The sequence below is a fragment of the Dipodomys merriami genome, unplaced genomic scaffold (assembly GCF_024711535.1).
Source record: "Dipodomys merriami isolate MVZ:Mamm:240054 unplaced genomic scaffold, mDipMer1.0.p SCAF_24, whole genome shotgun sequence".
NCBI lineage: Eukaryota > Metazoa > Chordata > Mammalia > Rodentia > Heteromyidae > Dipodomys > Dipodomys merriami.
In genome coordinates this window covers 5,373,748-5,397,127 of record NW_027203826.1, presented here as the reverse complement: position 1 = coordinate 5,397,127, position 23,380 = coordinate 5,373,748, and the positions used below count along the sequence as shown (strand labels likewise).

Here is a 23,380-nt window from a genome sequence, read left to right as displayed (position 1 = left end):
GTTTAACAATAAGTATGGATTCAATAATGCTGCTATACAAGCAATTAGTAAAAGAACAATTAGAGCAGGTAATATTAAAATAATTAGCTCCTACAGAAATATTAAATGGTCCATACATAATGATATAGGGTGGTGATCAAAATGAAGGTCAGGTCGAAGGGACAGCTTCTCTTGTGGTGCTATTGATGATTTCTGCATTGCTAGCACTGATCACTGCCCAGGTCAACCGTTGAGGCCATTGCCGGGACTGGGAGGGTCAGGACAGCCAACAGCTGGAGTATTGCCATCTGCAATTGTTAGGGAACACAAGAGCTTCTCAAGGGCTGGTTGCCCTTGGGGATGGTTAGTAATTATCTTTTTAGCTTTCCCTCCTTTAAACACAAGCCTTGCCTCCATAGCTGTTTTTCTTTCCTTGTTGGTTAGTTTATCCTTGGGCATCCTCCAGTATAGAGGAAATGGGTAAAAACTTAAGGTTCCTGGCAGGGATCCAAATGGGGGCTGTCTCCCCTTTGGGAAAAATGTATCCAAATCCCCTGCCCCTGGTAACTAGGGGGTCAGGTCCTCTCCATTGTTGTGTCAGGGGGTCCTTCCACCTGACTTTCACTTGAGGCTTAAGGTTTAATTTTCCCCAGTGCTTCTGAAATCTGGATTCAGTTGCCCTTTTGAAAAATTTAAAATGTTAATGGTAAACAAAGTTATCTGTAACTGTATAGGGGGCTAACTCCCCTTTTTTGTTTTAATAATTGCTCCTTAAGATATTGGTGATTTCTTTCTATAATTGCTTGGCCTTGGGGATTATAGGGAATTCCTGTAGTATGATTAATATGCCATTTGTCAAAAAACTCTGACATTGCTTTACTAACAAAACAGGGTCCATTATCAGTTTTAACTTGTGCTGGTAGACCCAAGGTGGCAAAGCATTGAAGAAAATGTGCTTGTGAATGTTTAGTTATTTCTCCTGTATGTGCTGTGGCCCAGCATGCTCCTGAGTAGGTATCTATAGAGACAAAGATACATTTAAACTTACCAAAGGCTAGGAAATGAGTAACATCCGTTTGCCAGATGACGTTAGGTTTAAGGCCTCTGGGATTTACCACTGGTGGTTGTAACGGGGTACTTTTAAGAAGGGCTGGCATGTTTTACAGGTATGTACTATCTTTTTGAGGTCCTTTACAGGAATCTGAGGAAATCTATGCTGAAGACCTCTCCAATTAATGTGGGTTAAATCATGCAAACAGGTAGCCTCTTGTAACGTTAATGCTTGTGGGCCAGTAGCTAACTGGTCCACCCAATTATTGCCTAGGGATAAAAACCCAGGAAGTTTTGAATGCCCTCTCAAATGCTGAATATGAATAGGGGCTCCCCACCCTTCTAATAGGCCCTTAAGGGTAACCATAAGAGGGGAAATAGGTTTTCATCCAGCATAATATGTGCCTGTGGAATATGAGGGAGCAAGTTAATCATATATAGGCTATCAGAATACAAATTAAAGGGTTTTTGAATGTCTTGAAGGGCCATAATTATGGTCAGCATTTCTTTATATTGTGCTGACCCTTGACAAGGTTGAAATCTTTGCTGGCTCGGGGTCTTTTGTTGCTCCTCAAAGGTTGCATATGCAGAGCCTGCTTTACCTCCATCAGTAAAAACATGGAAGGTGCCAGGAATAGGCGTAGGAGAAAATAGAGATGGCATTTTGAGGGGAAGTCGCCATAACATGGCAGTCCATTTGGATGGCCCATAATGGCAATCAATTTGGCCTAGAAACCCCTCCAAGGAGAGAACAAGACGAGCATTGGCTTGAGTGAGCCACTCAACATCTGCCATCCGAAAAGGAAAAATAATGGAGTGAGGGTTGAGGCTATAATGCCTTTGGGCTTGGGTCCTTCCCTTGATGATAGCATCTGCAAATTGGTCTGCTTGAGAGTACACCAGAAGTGTGGCCCCCAGGCAGTGTGAACCGACTCTAATGGCTCCCTCTTTTGAATTAAAACTGCAGAAATCAATGTAACACCTGCAAACAACCAAAGGGAAATGGGCTCAAAAATAGAATACCTCTTTAAGGAAACTTCATCCAGGGCTTTTTGGAACTGCAAAAATATTGCCCTATGGATGTCTGTAATTGTAATAGCTTCTTGAGGTGTCCTGTCTTTTAGTAGGGCAAATAAGGGCACAAGACTATCTTTAGGGACAGAAACCCATGGCAACAGCCAATTGATTTCCCCTAAAAGACTCTGAAGTTGGGTTAAGACTCTGAGAGGCTGGAATATCCAGCAAAGGCTTAAGGGGGCTGGCCTGAGTCAAGGTAAGGTGGCTCCCGAGCACCTTAAAAGGAGGTAGCTTTTGAATTTTATTGAGGGCTATGGTAAAACCCCTCTTTTCTAATATGGCGAGAACTTGGGCCAGAAGGCCCTCCAGGCAGCTTGGGTCTTGGTGCCCCAGAATTATATCATCCATGTAGGTATAGGCAAAGGAGGTACCTGAACCCAGCACAGGCCCTAAGTGTGTGGCCAAGTATTGTTGGCAAAAGGCCGGGCTATTGGCCATTCCCTGTGGCAGCACTGTCCATTGAAACCTCCAATCAGGCTGGGAAAAATTAAGAGAAGGGATGGAGAAAGCAAGCTTCTTGCAGTCATCTGGATGCAGGGGGATAGAAAAAAAAAACAATCTTTAATATCAATCACAACCAAAGTATATTCTGAAGGTATAGCAGAAGTCCAGGGCATGCCTCTTAGGGGTGTTCCTACTAGCTCCATCCTTTCATTTACCTTACGTAGATCTTGGAGCATATGCCAAGACCTGAAGGCTTTTTGAATAACAAATATGGGTGTGTTCCAAGGACTCATAGAAGGGCATATATGCCCAAGGTTTATCTGTTCCTCCACCAGAAGGTGGAGGGCTACATGTTTAGGTTTGGTCAATGGCCACTGCTCCACCCAGATTGGGCTTCCCGGCTTCCACCTAATGGGAGGTACTCAGGGGGCAGTGGCCTTTAGGATTGGGGGTGCACCCGAGCGGGTCCCCTATGTTCTTCTCTGTAATGATGAAAGTTAAAAAAATCATTTTCCTTAACTCCCTCTAGATCCTGTTTAAGCCTTTGTGCTTCTTCCCCATCCAGGATAGGATGCTCGATAGTCTGTAGTGACCACGGCATCCATTTGTCTTAGCATGTCTTGCCCTAATAAATTGGCAGTAAGGTTCTTTGTCACTAAAGGGTGTATCTTTCCCTGTTCTCCATCTGAGCTAGTCCATTTCATAAGGGCAACTGTCTCTTTGGACTGGGAGTTGCAGCCTACCCCCAATATGGGGGCCCAGGGGCAAGCTTCCAGTCCAAGGGCACTTCCTCCTCCCTGAGTATGGTTCAATCTGCCCCCATGTCAATTAAGCAGTGAAACCTCTTTCCGCCTATGAGAAAACTCATTTTAGGGCGGAGTCCTTCCACCAGGGGGATGGTCCAATGGGCCTGGGCTGCCCTGCCATGAGGCTGCCTGGGCCTCACAGCAGAGGGGGTTCCTCCTTGAGTTAACAGGGCTGGAGGATGCCCCTCCCCTAATTTAAAGGCTTCCCATCTAAATCAAACTTGGATCGACAATCCTTTTTCCAATGGTATCCCTTTCTGCACCTGGGGCAGGGCATAGGGGGCGGTTTGCCCCTCCCCCCCAGCTGGTTGGGGGGGGGATTGTTGTAAACAGTCCCTCTTAAAGTGTCCCTCCTGCCCGCATTTAAAACAAGTCCCTCTCCCCGATGGTCTTGGGTTCCTCGGCCCTGGGCTGTCAGCGCCTGGGTAATAGCCTCAGTCATTGCAGATGTCTGATCCTGTAAAGCTAAAGCTAGTGATTGGGACTGGTGCTGTTGTGTTCCCACATCCTGCGAGGCCACCACCCACCTGCTCAGGGAATTCTCTCTCAATCCTGAGCAGGACATGCAGTGGTCTGCATTCATCCCTTCCCAGACCAGCAGCTTTACAAACTGATCTCGGAGGTTCCCTGCCGGTAGCTTCCAGTGAACGTTCTGTTGGACTCGGTCTATAAAATCAGGTAGAGGCTCACCAGGTTTTTGTCTCACTCCTGCTATGGGGGACTCAGTAGGCCCATCATCAAGTTTGTACCACGCGGCAAGTCCTGCCTGCCTCACCTGGTCACGGTATGGGCCAGGTATTGTGGCCTGTTGGATGCCAGTGGAGTACCCTTCCCCCATCCCTGCTAATTTGGCATAAGTAATAGGTATCTTGGGTTGAGCCTGCCGGTTACTCTCTGCTCGCACTCTGCATTCCTCCTTAAAGAAAGCACAACATTTAATAAACTGAGAACTGGTGAGGATGACTTTGGCCACATCCAGCCAGTCCTTAGGGACACATGGGTGATAAGCAATGTCCTATAATAGGGTCTGGGCCCAAGGAGAGTTTGGGCCATCCTCCGCCACCACCTTGTGGAGATCCTTAGCTTCCCAGGATACCATTCCAAGGGCCTCCTGATGCCAGATTGACTGGATATGCTTGGGGAAGCAAATCCTGTGGCCTAGGGTCCAGGCTCTTGGGTGGCCCTTCCCTTCCAGGGTAGGCCTCCGAGTAGGTTACTTCCCCAGCCCTTGGTCCCTCCATGGAAGGTTGGTAAGGGTCTAGGTCTTGCAGGTCCTGCTCACAGGTCGTGTAGGGCTCTGTACCTCTCCTCCAATCAGGGGAATAGGGAGGGGGCCTATGACTGTCAGGGGCACCTGAGTCAGAGAGGGTAACTTTCACCCTTGTTTTGACTTCCACTGTGCATGTTTCAATGCGTTCTCTGTTGAATTTGGCCCATTCCTTTTCCTTCTCACTTTCCAAGTCCTCCTTTACTCCTTCTAGGCCTAATGTTGCCTCCTCCTTCTTCTGTGAGATAGCATTACCCCTACTGAGGATTTCACTTACCCTGAGAGACTGCTTAGCCTTGGCCTGTATCTTTTCCTTTCGTGCTCCACATTGGGCGCCAGATGTCGGGTCTTCATTGGTCCCACAAAAGACAGATGGGGTCCGAGGAAAGGTAAGTGCGGCTGCTCACCTGTTCCCCAGCCTCCCTCAGCCTGGGAGACAATCAGATGCAGCAGGGAGTCAAGTCAAGCAGGAAAAAACCTCATTTATTAACAGAGCAAGCCCTTTTTAAAGCAAAAAAGAGCGGGTGGCATGGCAGGGGAGGAAGAGGAACCAATCACTGTCAAGGTCACACTCTATCATGTACGTAAGCTTCCATGGGCTGGTTACACAGTGAACATAAAGCAAATCGAGCTCTGCTCACTCAATTCCCTCTCAGCTCCATCTTTGCTGCCTGTGTACCCTACACTCCTTCTTTTAGGGGATATTATATTCTCTTGTAAAGGTTACACTGACTTATTTAACCAGGAAAAAAGAATGTGTTGTTGTCCAATCCATACCTCAGCATTCTACAGTTTAGAGACTTCTTTCCTGGAACTCTGTAATATTTGTTTCTAGAAAATATTTGTAGATCTCTAGGAATATCACAATCATGAAGAGTTTTTCCTGAGGGGATTTTTTTATAGCACATTCTTCATTCCCCATTTCATCTTTCAGTTACTGTCCCCAATCTCCTTTTCTTTACACAACACAGTGGCCTATACTTCTTTTCTTTCTGTTGTCTCCTCCATCCTTCCCTGAACAGGTTTCCCCAAGCCACCCACCAGTATTGCTGGTGTCAAAATCACTAAGCCCAGTGTTGTTCTGTCCTGAGGAGATTTTTAACATAGAAAAAGAGGTATTCATAGAGTAGACCAAGCACCTGAAGAATAGCTCTATAGACCAAAAAAAAAATCCAAATAATCTTTCTTGGCCCCTTGCAAGATCCTACTGTACAAATATTTACCTGCACAGAAAACCAAGGTGATAGGTTGGTATCTAACTCATGTGGAACAGGGACTTAGGTGACAGATACTTTGATTGAACTTTTCCCTTCTGGAATTGGAATTGTCCTTCTGAAAGTCTAAGAACTAAATCTCTGTGGCCTGGGGCTAAAGAAGAAAGAACTGGGGATCAGGAGACCTGAATTTTGGTCTTGGTAGCCTGTATGTCCTTAAGCAAGTCAGTTCACATCTTTATGGGCCAAAGAGGTTCTAGTAATCAACATGGAGCCAATGAAGTGGCTGGTAGTTTTAGAGCCATTCCTAAAATTGAGTCATTGCTTTAGACCTTAGATTGGCTTGGGCCCCATAGTTGACCTCCATGTGCCCTCTAATCAGTTGTGTGTTCCCAGAAAGGGCCAGTGGCCAAATCTCTGGGCTCAGGCCTCACGTGTGCTGTGTGTATTTTCCTGGAAGCTACATATAGGACATTAACTGACAGAGAGCCTGTGGCCTGGAGCTCATAGCGAGATGGTAAACATAGTGAAACAAGCAGCTCTTTCAGGCTTTCAAGCTTGGCAAGAAAGTATGAAAAATAATTCTTGGGAAGCTGGGGACGGGTGGCAGCTGCTTCTCCTCAGACTGTCTGCCAGGCCCAACAGGAGCTTGGGACGGATGGATGGGGCTCTCAGCTGGGCCTAGTGCAGTTAGTGCTGGTACTTTTCCACTCCAGGAAGCTGGAATAGTCAATTGGCTTTCCTGTCTGGGAGATTGGTGGGTAGTAGAAACCACCAAGACAACACAGCAGGCAAAACCAGGAGCTACTTCTTTGCTGCAGGGTCTCTTGCTTCCCCTGTGATTGATTCAGCATTTTTCCTATCTTTCATGGTGCAGAGAAGATAGATTGGTGAGATCTGATGAACAGAATAGGGGGATAGGAAGAAAGAATAGGACCTGATACTTAGAACTTGGGCCAACTTGGCACTTCTGGTTCTACCCTAGTGGCTGGGATTCCTTCCACAGAGTTTGCCCAAAATAGGCATGTTCAATAGGAAAACCACACTGGTACTGCTGAGAAGTGCCACGTTGGTTACCCTGGGCCAAAGCTTCTTTTGGTTCCAAAGATTTAGTAGGATGAGAAAGGCCATCCAAGATCAGCTTGTATATTTTCCTGTGTCTTTTCTGTGAGGGCCCTAAGAAACTGTCCATTAGTTTTAATAGTTTTAATGTGGCCATTGCTGCTTTACTGGTTCTTAGCTCTGAATTCTTTATTTTCACTTCTATGTTCCCAATTTCTAGACCTCAGCCTAATTCTTATTGTTGAAGGGTGGTTTGTACAGTAGTCATCCCTTATCTGTGGTTTTGCTTTCTATGGTTTTAGTTACCCGAGGATGACCATACTCTGAAGATATTAAATGGAAAATTTCATAAATAAACAATCCCTAAGTTTTAGTGATTCTGATTAGCGTGATGAAATTGTATGCTCTACCACTCTGTCCCAACACATCTCATATCATTTTATTTTATTTTATTTCATCCTATTTATGTATGAAGAATTGGAAGGATTTATAATAGTCCAGATATGAAATGATGGAGGTTGGGCTTTATGTGGGAGGAGAAAAGTAACTGGGGTTCAAGAAATTTTCAGGAGGTGGAAGTTTTCATATTTGTTGATGGGACTGTATGGTACTCAAAAGCCATCCTTCCTTCTGCCTTGATCTGTTTGCTGATGCTACAGTAGAATGCCATAGACTTTATAACTTAAAAATAAATACATTTATTTCTTACAGTTCTGAAATCTGGAAAGTCTAAGAGCATGTCATTAGCATTCAGTGAAGTCTGTCTTACTATATGACAAAATGGTAAAGGGCATTGTGTGGCAGGACAGAACAAGTAGGCTAGCATGTCACCTTTTCTTTTTCATAGCCACCAACACCATCATGGTAACTCAATTTTCTCAACTTTATCCAATCCTAATTACCTACCAAATGTTTCACCCCCAAATATCATTAACATATGACTTTGATAATTAAATTTTTAGCAGTTGAATTCCAAGAGGATTAGTTAAACCATGGCAACTGTTCACACTTCAATTGTTTCCTGACAGGAATCATAAGTTATCTATTGAACTTAAATGATTCCTCTGCAAAAATTCTATTTTGGTCTTTTGGTAGAAGGTTGACTTAGAGAAAGTCTTTCATCAATGCTGATACTGTGCTGTTTAATCCTTCTAGGAGAAGGCTGGAGAGGAAAAGGAAGGGCACGAGACAGTGACACATTTAGCATTTCCTATTTATTTTTTTTGTACCATTACTGGGGCTTGAACTCAGGGACTTGTGCTCTGTCTTAGCTTTTACATTCAAGGTTGGTACTCTATCACTTGATCTATAACTCCACTTCCAGTTTTTTTCCTGGTTAATGGGGGATAAGAATCTCTTAGACTGGGATGGCTTTGAACTATTAACTTTATACTCAGCCTCTTGAGAAGCTATGATTACAGGCATGAGCCACCTGACTACATTTAACATTCCTTTATATGCATATTGTAAAGGCTATTTTCCTTCCCTGGTTTATCTTGGTCTTATACCAGAATGTGCATCATTTGTGTCAGAGGATTGGATAAGATACAATTTACCGAAATCTTTCAAGATTCTGACCTAAATAAATCTGGGATGGGGACTTTTGCATATTTACTTAATTCCAAGGTGATACTGATGCTACCCTAATAATAAATAGAATATAGTCATGATAAGGATAGTATATAGCTTACAGGAAGGGATTGGAACTCTTTTGATATCAATATGCAGGGTAGCCTTGTATAGATTTTTGTCTTCCTGCTCCTTTCCATTCTTTCTGTCATATATTTTTCAAATCTCTTTTACCTTGTTTTCTTCATCTGTTAATTAAATGAAGTTCATGGGAAGTGTTCAGTTAGGACGCCCCGCCCCCCCCCCCCCCCCCGCAATAAAAGTATTTCAGGGAAATAGAATCTCATAGGGCAGTAGCAGTTACTTGGTTAAAATATCTTGGTTGCTGTCCCAGAGATGAGCTAGTCCTTGGTGGGGAAGTTACAACCATATCATGACTCATTATTGATTCTCCTTCCCATTTTCTGGCGTACTTTAGCTGTTCTGGGTAGCAAAGGTAATCATTCCATTCATGGGCCTAATGTTTAGAGATGCATGATGGCCAAGAATGAGGCTCAAGGACTGTGGATGGTATATTTCTCTTATTACCAACATGGCCCTAGAGAACCATCATCACAGGTCCAGTGAGGGTGGGACCTGGAGCAATGGCTTCTGAACCTCATCACACAGCAGAATAACTGGAAAGAGCTTTACTGAAGAGTAACTGGAGAGAACTTTACTAACACGTGCATTTTTGGACACAGCTTGAGATAAAATAAAACTGGATCGCTAAGGAGGGCTCACAGATGTGTATTCTGATACCTCTTCAGAAACCTCTAAAGAAACTGGCGCATGGATTGGCTTTTGAAGATCTCACCCAGATTCCTTGCTTTCTACCTTACAAAACTGAGACCCAAAGAGGGTTAGGAGCTCAGGTTCCCACCTGGGATAAATGGTAGAGTCAGAGGTGGATTTGAAATCTTATGTTTGAAGGTTACAGCTTAGTGGATCATAGACATCAAGTTCTAAGATAGTTTTTACCTGGTGAAAAATCTTAGTTAAGCTCTTACAAATTATAGAATTAGTGGGCAACAGGAAACACTGAATGAAAAAGAGTGGTCATATCAGCTGACATTCAATGTGTCCTAAATGGATATTTATTGCTATATTTCACCATATTTATTAGACTATTGATTCCAAGCTATGTGATTACTTTGTATGCCTCTAAGAAAGAAAGAAAGAAAGAAAGAAAGAAAGAAAGAAAGAAAGAAAGAAAGAAAGAAAGAAAGAAAGAAAGAAAGAAAGAAAGAAAGGGGGAAAAACTCCCACTGCTAGTTAACCAAGGACACTGTTTGCTTATAGGATGCAACTAGATTTGGTAGATGTTAATGTGAAAAAAGAATATAATGTGTCATCTCTCTATGATAAATCTCTTTTTGATCTTATGATGATTCTTGTCTCTGAATTAAATTCTTTAGAGCTTGTCTGGAGGTTCTGGCAGGGAAACGCAGCTACACCGTATACACTTAATGGAAGACTGGTCCTCCTCTATCAGGAATGGGAGCTTCGGGAGGGACACACATGGAGCAGTGAGGGAGGAATGGGACCCCCCTAGCCAGCCAGATTAGCTGAATCAATCCTGGCCATCAATGGGGTGACAGATGTCACATCCAGGTTACTCTCAAATCCTGAATTAAATTCTTTTTTTTTTTTTTTGGGTCCAGTCGTGGGGCTTGAACTCTGGGCCTGGGTGCTATCCCTCAGCTCTTCAGCTCAAGGCTAGTGCTCTACCACTTGAGCCACAGCACCACTTCCGGCTTTTTTCTTTTTGCTTATGTGGTGCTAAGGAATTGAACCCAGGGCCTCAGGCATGCAAGGCAAGCACTCTACCACTGAGCCACCTTCCCAGCCCCTGAATTAAATTCTTATCTCCATACTAAATACAGATTCCTAAAGAACAGTCATAATAGTGTGTTCCTCAGAAAGGCCAGTGTGGCTCATGGTGAATATGGACTGGGAACTAAATCCAAGACAGCTAGGGAACAGGTTATGCAGGCCCTTGAAGACCATACAAAGGATTTGAATTTATTTATTGACTTTTCTGTTGGTCCTGGGGCTTGAACTCAGGACCTGAATGTTGACCCCAAACTTCTTTTGCACAAGACTAGCATTCTTCCACTTGAAGCTTCCTGCTTTTTCTGAGTAGTTACTGGACATAAGAGACTTTGCTACCCAGGGTGGATTTGAAATGAAATCCTCAGATCTCAGCCTCCTGAGTAGCTAGGATCACTTTACTCTATCTTGGTCGAAAGTGGAAGCCCACCTTGATTATTGTTTATAGCCAGGACCCAAGCACACCACTCATTAAGACCAAAAATATATTAGATCCCTTGATAAGGTAGTATGCTGGTTTGCTCTATAGTTTTATGTAATCAGCTATCTATGGAAAAAGAAGTTCTATGAAGCATTGAGCTTCCTGGTGATCACAAGGAGAACTCACTGCTATTGGAATATTGATTAGAAGTACATGTCTGCTATAGTTTATTTCTTCTGACTAAAACAGAGTAGCCAGGCACCAGTAGCTCAGACCAGCTATTAGGAAACTGAATTCTGGGGATTAGGGTTCAAAACCAGCTTGGGCAGATATGTCTATGAGATTCTTATCTCCATATAACACCAAAAATCTGGAAGTGGAGCTTGTGCCTCAAGTGGAAGAGTCCTTTGAGCAGAAAAGCTCAGGGACAGTTCAAGCTCTAGGACTGGTACACGTGTGTGTACACACACACACTTATAGAAATACACACACTCAAAACAACAACAATTCAATTTTATTGAATAAAAGGATATGTAATGACCTTAGGTTACTTGTCAGAGTTTGGATCAAAAGATAGATTTGTCTGAAGGCCAAATATATATATACTGTACAGAGGGGTTACAGTTACATGAGTAACAAAATGAGTATATTTTGTAGTGAGCATTGTTACCTCCTCCTTTGTTTTCCCCCACCATCCTTTCCCTCCCCACCTCCCCAACTCCTCCCTTCCTTCTTCCCCACCCCCATTTTGTAAAGTTCATTTTCAACAGTGTATTTGGTATTTGTAATTGTAAGTGGTATTTGGAGTCAGGGCTAGGAAGAAAAGTCTTGTAGAGTTAGGGTGATTAAATTGGAGCCATAGAGCAATTTAGTAAGATTTCAATTCTCTTATGCTAGGTTCAGTGATCAATGACAGTCTTCCTGGGAGGCTTTGGGTATCAAAATGAAAGCATGTCCTCTCTTTTTGGTTTTTCTTGGTCCAGCTGTGTGCCGCTATCCTCTGGGCATGTCAGGAGGCCACATTCCAGATGAGGACATCACAGCTTCCAGTCAGTGGTCAGAGTCCACAGCTGCCAAATATGGAAGGTGAGGATGAATGTATTAAGAAACCCTGAAATCTGTGCAAAATGGATTTCTTACAGACAGAACCCTGATTCAAAGAGGGGGTGATCCTGATGAGAGCTGGTAGGGATGGAGAGAAGATGTGGAGTGAGCCCGTCCTTCTCTGAATGTTTCAGGGAGAGAATACAGGGTTTGGCTGCATCTGCTGGTCTGGCAACCTCATCCCAACCACAGAACCCCAGAGCCACACCACCCACAGTGAATGGACTCATTGATATGTAATGCATTTTTATCTGACCTCCCTGTGAGCTTCTGCAGCGGGGAGGCCAAAGCTGCAGATCCAAGAAGGTACAGATGGTATGGGATGCTGAGAATGAGGAGCTGTGCCTTACTTCCCAGAGGGTGTCTGTGAAGCATCACCCACTGTGCAAGGCTGCAAGGGCTTTACACTGAGGTCTCCAACAAACTCTTCCCCTCTCCTGAGAAAATAGCACACAGAGGGCATGCCCATCTATAAACAGGGTAGGGGAGGTTCCTTATGGTACTGTTTCATGAAGTTCTTTAAACCAACAAACTCGCACATTAAAAATTGTTCTGCTAGTTGAGACCTAAAGCTTCTCCTGGAATCTAATTCTTTCAGTGTTGAGGTACTTAGTTTGTTGAACTGAAAGATCACCCATGAGGAAAGTAAACCTTGATAAACCTTTCCCATAATATTTAGCTTAGTGTGTATGGTCGGTGGGGTTTGAAAGGAGCAACAAATGAGTGGGTAACATCTGTGACCAAAAGGGAGAATTCCAGAGAAGAGAGAAAGTGGTAAGAGGTTCCCAAAATAAACTGATTTCACAATTTCTCTCAGAGTAGCCCAGCCTGGTGGCAATAAAACGAAAGCAGATTATTTACTGTTCCCTTGACATGCTCTTAGCCCTCTCCATGGGTTTCCATGGCTTTTACTGGGTGGCCATACCCATCTGCTGGTTAAGATTCCACTGCATTGACTAGCCCACACTGGAGATGCTACTATTCCTCCATCCCTGCTCCCATAATTTCATAGGAGCCGCTGGTTTTGTTAGGTTGAGTCTAAAAAATTAGAAATGGAGGGATGGTGAAATGACTTCATGGAGGGTATAGACAGTTTCATTTCCCTTGACATGTCTAATTCCAGAATGGAAAACAAAGACTATGTGATCTGAATGCTTCCATGTTCATGGTACTAACTGTCTTTTGGTTTCATGGTGCTTCAGAGAAAGGAAATTGACCATGAGTTAGAATGAGAAAGAATTCATTTACACTTGATTTCCAGCCTGCTCTTTCCTCTCTGAGCAGGACAGCTGCTTGCTACAAACACCCTATGGTTTCATAGCTGCTCATTCTCTCCCCAATCCTTTTCTCTCAAGGTTGGACTCAGAAGAAGGAGATGGAGCCTGGTGCCCTGAGATTCCAGTGGAACCTGATGACCTGAAAGAATTTCTGCAGATTGATTTGCACACACTACACTTTATCACTCTTGTGGGGACCCAGGGACGCCATGCTGGGGGCCATGGCATTGAGTTTGCACCAATGTACAAGATCAACTATAGTCGGGATGGCACTCGTTGGATTTCTTGGCGGAATCGGCATGGGAAACAGGTAGGAAGAAGAGACATCCATACCCTGGAGATGTCAAAGACCATATTTTAACATAAGCTAAAAGAAGAGCACACATTGTCTATGTAGGTATGTGTGTCTACAGACTTGTCATACTCTTGTAACTGATATCCCAAGGTGACAGGGATGGTCCAAAGAGAGAAATATTAGGGCTGTAAGGAAAGTTAAGTGGGTACTTTCTGCTCCTTAATTAAAAAGAGTATCAAAAGGGTTATATGGTTAAGAAGGTGATCAGAATTTCATGACATCTCTCTCTTTCCTTAGGTGCTGGATGGAAATAGTAACCCCTATGACATTTTCCTAAAGGACCTGGAGCCGCCCATTGTGGCTAGATTTGTTCGCTTCATTCCAGTCACAGACCATTCCATGAATGTGTGCATGAGAGTGGAGCTTTATGGCTGTGTTTGGCTAGGTAGGTGTTGAGCACAAGGTCCTTACAGACCTATGGAAAATTCCAACCCCAGGGATGGGATCAGCTACCCCTGGGATAAAGTGATTCCCTCTGGGGCATTGTTTATCCACCCAGGGTTTGGTGCCCCACACCTAGACTAATGGATTCATGAGTCATGCTGCTGACTGCCACTGAAAAGTGCCCCTCAGTAGTGCTCTCTTATGCCAAACTGAGCCCTCATGGACATGCTATGTAAGAAACTCATATCACCCTTGAAACTCATATCACTTCCTGAGATAGTCTATCTTAGCAGCAGGTTTGTCTCCTTTCCCAAAGCACTGACTGCTGTGTTTCCTTTGACAGATGGCTTAGTGTCTTACAACGCTCCAGCCGGGCAGCAGTTTGTACTTCCTGGAGGATCCATCATTTATCTGAATGATTCTGTGTATGATGGAGCAGTTGGGTACAGGTAAATTCAAGATAATATTGATCATCACAATGGGAAAGTGGCCACTAGGAAAGGAGTGTTTCATCATGACTTGATCAATGATAAACCAACCAACCAAATAGTATTTATTTAGCCCCTATACTCAATTTGTGAAATAATTTAGATGAAGTCTTTATTTCTAAGGGACTTAAAGCCTGCTTTTGGAGGACAAGATAACCACACAGTAAACAACCATAGATTGTCCAAGGGCTAAACTTTGAGATATGACTCTAAGGGTGGTAGACATATTTTTGAAAACAAAACCAGAACATATGTTCTAACGTAAATCTTGGTCTATTTGTGGGGATAAGAGCCAGAAGAATTGACATAATAAGTATGATGAACTAGGAAAGTCACAAAGTTCAGAACAACTGGACTCTATAAATATCAACAATTTAGAAATTGGGAAAAGGAAGAATTTAGTAGTGCTTACGATTAACAAAGAAGTTTCTAGAATGAGATGAAGACAAATGATAGGGAGTAGAGAAACCAGACAAAGGACAGGAATGATCTGGTTATGTTAGAAGTTGAAGCTGGAAGTAATAGAAATGTCAAATGGATAGGTTGGTACATAGCCATGGTGGAGAAGTAACATAGAACTGAATAAAGGATGTCTTTACTTACTGTAGTCTACACTAAGCAACCAACAAGAATGGAAAACCTGGGGGAAAGATTTAATTTATTTTATTGGGGTGTAGAGTGATTAATATTTTTTTCAAGTCATGGGACTTGAACTCTGGGCCTGGTCACTGTCCATCAGCTCTCCAGCTCAAGCGCTCTACCACTTGAGCCACAGCTCCACTTCTGGTTTTCTGGTGGTTTATTGGAGATAAGAGTCTCATGGACTTTCTTTCCCGGGCTGGCTTTGAACCGTGATCCTCAGATCTCAGCCCCCTTAGTAGCTAGGATTACAGGCATGAGCCACCAGTGTCTGGCAGATTAATTTATTTTGATATATAGATTAAGAGAAAATAATGATGTTCAGATGGAGAAATGATGAAGGCAGCTGTAAATACAGCTTTAGACTCAGTGGGGAGACAAAATAATTAAAGAAATTTAGACACTTTATAACTGTTTTAATGACATATCTGGTTTGATGTGGCTGAATGAGGAAAACCAAGATACCTGGATGAGAGTCTCAGGGAATAGAGTTGTAATGTGCACATTTTAAATTAAAAATTACAGGAGTAATTTTATACTGAATTACATACAGTTGTAATGTGCACATTTTAAATTAAAAATTACAGGAGTAACTTTATGCTGAATTATATACAGTACTCTTCCTTGTTTATTCTCCATTTGACTTCATTTTGATCAAGGATAAAAGGAATCATTATTTCTTTTAATTTATATTGCTTCCCATAAGATATTCATGGAATATATTTTTCTGGGGACAATGGGAACTCTACTTATTGCAAGTAAATGTATGTTCTCCTAGCCTTCTGATCTCTAGAAAGAAGACAAAGATGGCAAACCTTACAAGGGGGAATCTGGGCTCTGGTCACTATGGATAAGGCCAATTGTATTTTATAATTTGCCAAACATTTTTAATTACTATATTTATTATTGAAAAGTGGCTACTAAAATGATAGGCCTTGAATATTGTATACAATTTATTTATACGAAATCACTAATTCTCTATTGGTGCAAGGTATGTCACCCACTACTATAAAGCCTCCAAGATAATCATAGATGCAAGGTAAAGCAGTAGGATGAATGCTCTTTCTCAAATGTGTGATTAACTCCTAGTTCTTTTCTCCTTTCCTTCTCTTTTCTTGGCCTGAGCAGCATGACTGAAGGGCTGGGCCAATTGACAGATGGGGTGTCTGGCCTGGATGATTTTACCCAGACCCATGAATACCATGTGTGGCCGGGCTATGACTACGTGGGCTGGCGGAACGAGAGTGCCACTAATGGCTACATCGAGATCATGTTTGAATTTGACCGCATCAGGAACTTTACTACCATGAAGGTCAGTGGAGTTAGGTACGGTAGTCCTTTCTCAAGGAAGTCAAAATCATAGTGTGGGAGAGGAAAGACATGCTAGAAATTACCATGAGCTGACTAGGTTCAAGTCATAAGCTATGAACCCAATTAGGTTCAAATATGTAGCTCACCCATTACCTCATTATATTCATTTCAAAGTCACTTTGCCTCTAAGGGCTTGTTTCTTCATTTGTAAAAGCTCTAACTGGGGTAGTGTAGACCAGATTAGTTGTTCTCATCATTTTCTTTCTTTCTTTTCTTCCCAATACCAGAGCCAAATATTCCTATTCCATTTTATCAACTTATTGCCGACCAGTTAAGAGAAAATAAGTCAATTGTGCTGAGTAGTTGGATGGAAGGCAAAGGTTTGGCAGACATCTTAAAACTGTTTCATGATGGACCATAGTAAATAGACACATAAGAACTGGAGCTGCAAGGTCTTACCCATTTCACTAGTAATCCTTACTGGTGTATCAAGAAAACATGAGAATTTAATATAAGCCTTAAGGAAGAGTAATGAATGAATTTGACCCTACACATGTTTGCTTTTTCCCCCTCCCCATTAATCATTGGCTAATGACTACAGAATTAATGACCCTGCCGCTGTTTATATTCAGTACTCAGCTTCAGTGATAGTGCCTCACATGCATCTATACTTTTATTCTTGTTTGTTAATATTTATGAACTGTCGTTGGAGTATACACAGACTGTGCTATGTTTGAGTGTAAACAGGCAAATAAAAAGTGCTCTGTTTTAGGACAATTTGCTGTTCAGTGAAGAAGGTAATAAAGGATCTATGTAAACTGGTAAAGAGACCTGAAAGAAGAAAATTTGTGCTCTTATCCAGGGTTCCAATTTCAAAATTTATTATTTCCTATGCAAACGAGGCTTATTATTCTCAGATATCAGAATGATATCTCTTAATCAGATGAACAGCTATTAGTTAAATGAACAAACACTTAAGATAAAAACAGACATATTATCATATATCCAAATCTGATGAATTATTGTTCAAGCATGGATGTTTCTTTCATAGTTGTAAAAATGTAACACATTACTTACTATGTGGAACACATTATTCTTTGACTTTTTTTTGAGGTGAGAGGATGGAGAAAGAAAATGTGCAGCAAAAATATAATGCAAGAGGAACAGTTTCATATTCCTATATAATGTGTATAGCCACATGTACCTAAGAACCTATATATCATTTCACAAGTATTTACTGTGAGAGTAACTAGTCAAATAAATAATGAATTGCATTTTACCCTATCCATAAAGTTCTAATATTCAACCAATAAACTTAACCTTCCTGAATCACTAAGATTCTGTTTAATTAGTTAGTCACAGTCAAAACTGCAATGAAAAGGCACTTAAAGCCTTCAAGGAGAAGATTCAAGACAGCCTTCTCAAGGCCAAATAGGTCTCTAGCACATCTTATTTTTCTAGATAAATATAAAGTAGAAAACCTGACTTTCAGTATACTGAGATCTTCTAGAAAGTATTTTCCCCCTAGGTAAATTAACACTCATCTTCTACTTTGAATTAAGGTAAAAATATAGCATCAACATATATTAATTATTTTAAAAATGTATTGTTTTATTAAATAAATATGTAAGACCATATGGGAATGAAATCCTATTTATTTGCATTCCAGAAGAATTCCCAAGACATCTGTTAGAAAGATTATGACTTTCCCCACAGGACACTTATCCAATGGTTTGCAGATTTCAAAAACATCTGAAAAATCTATTGAAGTTGTAGATGGTATTTCTTTGATTTTTTTCTTACCCTTACTCTATTGACTTTTACCCGATAAAATGGAATGAGTAATTCACTCCAAGGAAGGCATTAACCTATGTTTTCATCAGTAAAACATCTGGATAAAAATCGAAATGGAAACATTAAAATGATTTGCTACATTTCTGTGTGGCATAATATGTGGAAAATGGACTAGAAGTCCAGAGCTCTAGACTCAGGCCTGTTGAAAAGTCCCTGTAGTCAAGACAAACCACTTTGAGCTTCATTAGTAAGTAAAGAGTTTAGGTAGAAGATTTTTTTTTAAACAAGTTCTCTAATAGCTTGAATGTTGTATTATTAGAATAAGTCTGGTCTGGTCTTGAGTCCTTGTTTAGGTTGGACTATAAAAGTACTTCCATAGGCTTATATAGTGAATGCTTGGTTTCCATATGATAGTATTATTTTGAGAAGTTCTGGAAACATTAGTTAGTAGTACCTCATTGGAAGGAATAGATCTATAAGTTCCTTCCTCACACTTTGCTTCCTGTCCACCATGAGGTGAAGTGCTTCCTCCTCCACACACTCCCATCATCATGATTCTCTGGTGAAGCCAAGCAACATGGATTAAACCCTCTGAAACCATGAACCACATATACATGCACACACACACACACACACACACACACACACACCAATCTTTCCATCTTTAAGTTGCTCTCTAAGGTATTTTTTCACAGCTATGCAAAAGCAACTAAGACACACACACACACACACACAATATTAGTACCAGAGAAGTGGGGCTGTCACTGTGACTAAATCAGACCATGTGGTTTTTAAATCTTTGGAACTGATTTGTTGGAAGAATTTGGAAGTTTGGATAAGTGGGTAGAGAAAGCTGAGGATGCTATAATCAGAACTTAATGAGGGATTCTCATGGGGCCTCAGAGCAGAATGCCAATGGAAATGCCCACAGTAGAGTTAACAGATGGAAATGAAGATTCTACTGGGAATTTGACTAGAGGACATTCTGGTTATAATCTGGCAAATAATTCGTTTTTATTTTTTTCTACTTCCTGAGTCATTGAGAATGAATATAAAAGGAATGGACTAATTAATTTATTGCAGGAAATTTCAAGACAACATAACATTCAGGCTGTGGAATGGTTATTGCTGGCTGCTTTTAATAAAGCTTACAGTGAGAATCATGAGTAAAAAGCCCAAGAGAAAGATGAAAAAACATGCAATTTTGTCTAGAAGAAGAACATGTTTTAAGTTGTATATTAGAAGAGCATGGTTGTGAAAGATATTAGTACCATTAAAAATAAATCAAACTATGCATTGGTGGCTCATGTCTAGAATCCTAGCTACTCAAGAGGCTGGGAACTGAAGATCACAGTTTGAAGCCAGCCAAGTCAGGAAAGTCTATGAGACTCTTATCTCCAGTTAACAACCAGAAAACCAGAACTGGAGTTGTGGCTCAAAGTGGTAGAGCACCAGCCTTGAACAAAAAAGTTAAGGGGCAGTGCTCACACCCTGAGTTCAAGCCCCAAGACCAACAAAAATCAATCATCAATTAACCAGCCAATCAAGGGCTGGATGTGTGGCTCAGCAATAGGGCACCTCCTTAGCATTTATGAGGTCTGAGTTCCAATTCCAGTACTGGAAAAAGAAGCATGATGGTTCACACTGGTAATTCTAGCTTCGCAGGATCCTTCCTCCGCCAGTGTGGTTGGAGTCACTTCAGTGTCACTTCAGGTATGACAGGAGCCTAAAATAGGTCCAGGGAAACACTTAGGGGAAAAGTGAGATCCTATCTCAAAACAACAAGTACAAAATAAAACAAAACAAAACAAAATAAAAACAAAAATGTAGCCTAACAAGTGTAAGGCCCTGAATTCAAACCTTAGTACCACAGAAAATAAGCAAAAACTTTGTACTGGGATGAAAAGAAAGATGCCTTGAAGGTATTTCAGGAAATGACCAGATGTATGCCCATCACAACCTCTAGGTTTTAAAACTCTAAACTCACTTGAAAGAGAAGAGAAGAGAGTGTGTCTACAGAGCACCCCGCTATCATAGAACTGACTAGGGAAGATTTTGCTGGGTTCAGCTACCCAGGCAATTGGAAGCTACTACAGCTTCTGGGTTTGGCTACTGCTTGAATTGGGAGGAGGTATTGGCATCATCTATGGCATGTTAATGTTGCAGGCATAAAGAATGCCAGAGTTACAGAGTCATAAAGGCTTCTACTTTGATTCCAAAGGAAGACCTAGGAGTCTAGATAACGTGTGGGAGGGTCAGGATCCTCATGGACAGCTGTGAAGAGGGGAATGTATGTGGCTGTGAAGGTGAAGCCTGAGCTGCAGAGGAGAGCCGGGATGTTGTACAAGCCAGGGATGCGGAACATCTGCTGAGAAAAGCTGACGTCAGTGTGCATAGCCAGGACAAGAGTGGGCTGCAGATAGCAAGGCTAAGGCAGTAGGCATGCCCAGGCCCTTTGGAGGTCACCTCGTGATAACGTGGGCCTGGGTGCTAGACTGCAGCTACAGGATTTATTGTTTATCCTGCCGGGTTTTGGTCTTGCTCTGGTCTGATCATTCATTGCTATTTTCCTGTTTTTCCCTTTCAGGATGGAAATATTTTCTCTATGATATTGAATCTTAGAATTATGTTAACTTTTTCCTCACAGCTAAGGGATTGCTTTGAGTCTCAGGAAAGACTCAGGACTTAGGCTTTTGAACAATATTGGAACTATTAAGACTTTGGGCACTCTAGGAGATGGACTAAGTACATTTTGCATTATGAAATGACCACAAATATTTGGAGGCTAGGGATGGAATGATAGGCTTTGATAATCAAATACCTCATATAGGATCATATATCATATGTTGAATGTTTGGTTCCCAGCTAGTGGTATTATTTTGGAAGGTACTCCCAACTTTAAGAGGTGGTATCTATTTAGAGAATGAAGGTCACTGGATACATGGCTTTGAAGTCTACACATAGTCTCTAGTTTCTTTCTTGCTTGCTTCTTCCTGTCCACCATAAGTGAGCAGTCTTCCTTTCATACACCCCACCACCACGATGTTCTGTTCAAGTACATGACACCAAGAAATCATGAACCCAATGGAATCTTTTCTCCTTCAGGTTGTTTCCTAGATGTTTTGGTTACAGCTACACAAAAAATAACACACAATTAATAAGTTTGTATCATCATGACTGCCTTTATCTCAGGGAACATTAATTTTGTATGTTAGTGATTTATGAACTATCTAGAAACCACAAGAGGGTATTGAAGACAGTGAGAGGATTATAATTCAGGGCCTAAGCAACACATTAAAAAAGAAATAGGAAATATATTTCTTGAATGACAACTAGATCTCTCCAACCTGTGATGCAATTAAATTCAAGGGATAGTGGCCAAGAAAGATCCATTTCCCACATAAGATTGAGTTGGAGGAAATGTTATTGGACATAAGTCCTTAGTTACAAACATTCATGCTTCTTTTTTTGTGGATTGTGAAACATAGATATTGCAGAGGGCTGTTGTGTTGCTTTTGCTTCTGGTGACATTAACACCATGCCAAACATGAAGGGCTCATGGAAGTAGGCAAGATGATGATGATGGTTACCTTCATTTTTTCTTAGAAATTATTAATGACAAAAAATGTGATGCCCTTCTCAGAATGACTTGACTTTACCTAAACTGAATTTATTTAAGAGAGCTGAATAAGTCTGTGTCTCTGGCTGAATAAAAAAATATAAAACAACAAAAAACCCAGCACTGATTTATGGCCCTTGAAATGAGTGCATAAAAAGAAGGATGAAATTATATTAGCTTGTTATATTCTTTCAGTGTTTCTTACCTAACTCTGTTGAGATGAGATGATCTGGATTTGGAATGTTTCTAGGGAGAGGTAAGACAGCAGTCTGCCTAACACTTCAAATCAGAGTAATTCAGTGTGGGAGTTAGCAATTGTGGTTGTAAGGATTGCAGAAACGAGAGTTCAGGAACAAGAAGGACCTGGAAGGATGCTAGTTCACTCCCTGTTTAACAGCTGAGAGTGCTTCTGCTCAGCACCGTGAAGGGAGATGTCCAATGTACACAACTGCATAGTGGTAACTGCGATTGCAGCCTAGGTTTTATTAACCCCCTCCAAAGTCTCACTGTTACCATGAGGTCTCTACAGGAGAAAATCCAGCAGATTACAGAGTATCAACTATTCACAAACCGTGATGCTCAGAGAAACTGGTAGGTCTAGACCAGTGCTGGGTTAGCTTATGCCATGTTATATGCAGCTTAGTAGGATCAAGCTATCACTCACATGCTTCTTTCTTCGCCAGGTCCATTGTAATAATATGTTTGCTAAGGGTGTGAAGATCTTTAAGGAGGTCCAGTGCTACTTCCGCTCTGAAGCCAATGAATGGGAGTCTAATGCAGTCTCCTTCCCTCTTGTCCTGGATGACGTCAACCCCAGTGCTCGGTTTGTCACCGTGCCTCTCCACCACCGAATGGCCAGTGCCATCAAATGTCAATACCACTTTGCTGACACCTGGATGATGTTCAGTGAGATCACCTTCCAATCAGGTAGGAAGCCTGGGGAGCAAGGTGAAGAAGGAAGAAGACAAGCATCCAGGCTGCTCACTGATAGGTCTCTGAGAGAACTCGGGGTTTTACAGGTGGCATTTTATTAGCAGACAGAAAAAAAATCCTTTGTGTAATTTGAATTTTAATTATGGAGGAACCAGGGTGAAAATGGAAGCGAATAGCATATTTGCTTGATTTCTGTACACATTTGTCTAGAAGACACTTCTATTCTCTGTTATTTCTATAGTCTGCAATTTATAGCTACAAGGTTATTGTATTCAAGCCCAAGTTTTACGTTTGTCAGTGATTTTTCACAGGTAGTGCTACTTGCTTTATATTGAACCTCATGGGATGAAATACTAGATTCTCTTACTTTTAGTGATACTTAGGTTGATTTTTGCAGGTGCTTGTCTCTTTATGGGTGTTTCCTCTGTTGTTAATCCTTGCCTAAACAATACAGTTCATTAAGATTTGCTAAATCACAATTTTTGAATTATTTAAATTAGAATTTCCTCATGACACATACTTTATATTTGAAGAGCAGGGTACATGACTAATTTTCTTCCTTAATAATCAATTTTGGAGTAATTAATTGATAATCCTGATAACCCTCAATAGTGTTTAATGAGTTTGTCCTTTCACCCTTGTTTTTAGTATTGCGCTATACTCATTCTTTTAAGTAAATTCAGTGTTTAATTAATTACAATATTTTTTTCTTGAT

General features: G+C 41.5%; 1 protein-coding gene across 3 annotated transcripts in view; it reads left to right on the top strand.

Moving 5' to 3' along the window:
* Positions 1 to 23,380, top strand: part of Ddr2 (discoidin domain receptor tyrosine kinase 2) — a 139,420-nt gene that overhangs the window by 96,903 nt on the left and 19,137 nt on the right. For all 3 annotated transcript variants that reach the window (XM_070034204.1, XM_070034203.1, XM_070034205.1), the window contains exons 4-9: positions 11,745 to 11,847; positions 13,221 to 13,452; positions 13,735 to 13,882; positions 14,225 to 14,330; positions 16,137 to 16,320; positions 22,416 to 22,659. In XM_070034204.1, the coding sequence (XP_069890305.1) occupies positions 11,745 to 11,847; positions 13,221 to 13,452; positions 13,735 to 13,882; positions 14,225 to 14,330; positions 16,137 to 16,320; positions 22,416 to 22,659 (1,017 nt within the window). The remainder of the gene's footprint in view (positions 1 to 11,744; positions 11,848 to 13,220; positions 13,453 to 13,734; positions 13,883 to 14,224; positions 14,331 to 16,136; positions 16,321 to 22,415; positions 22,660 to 23,380) is intronic.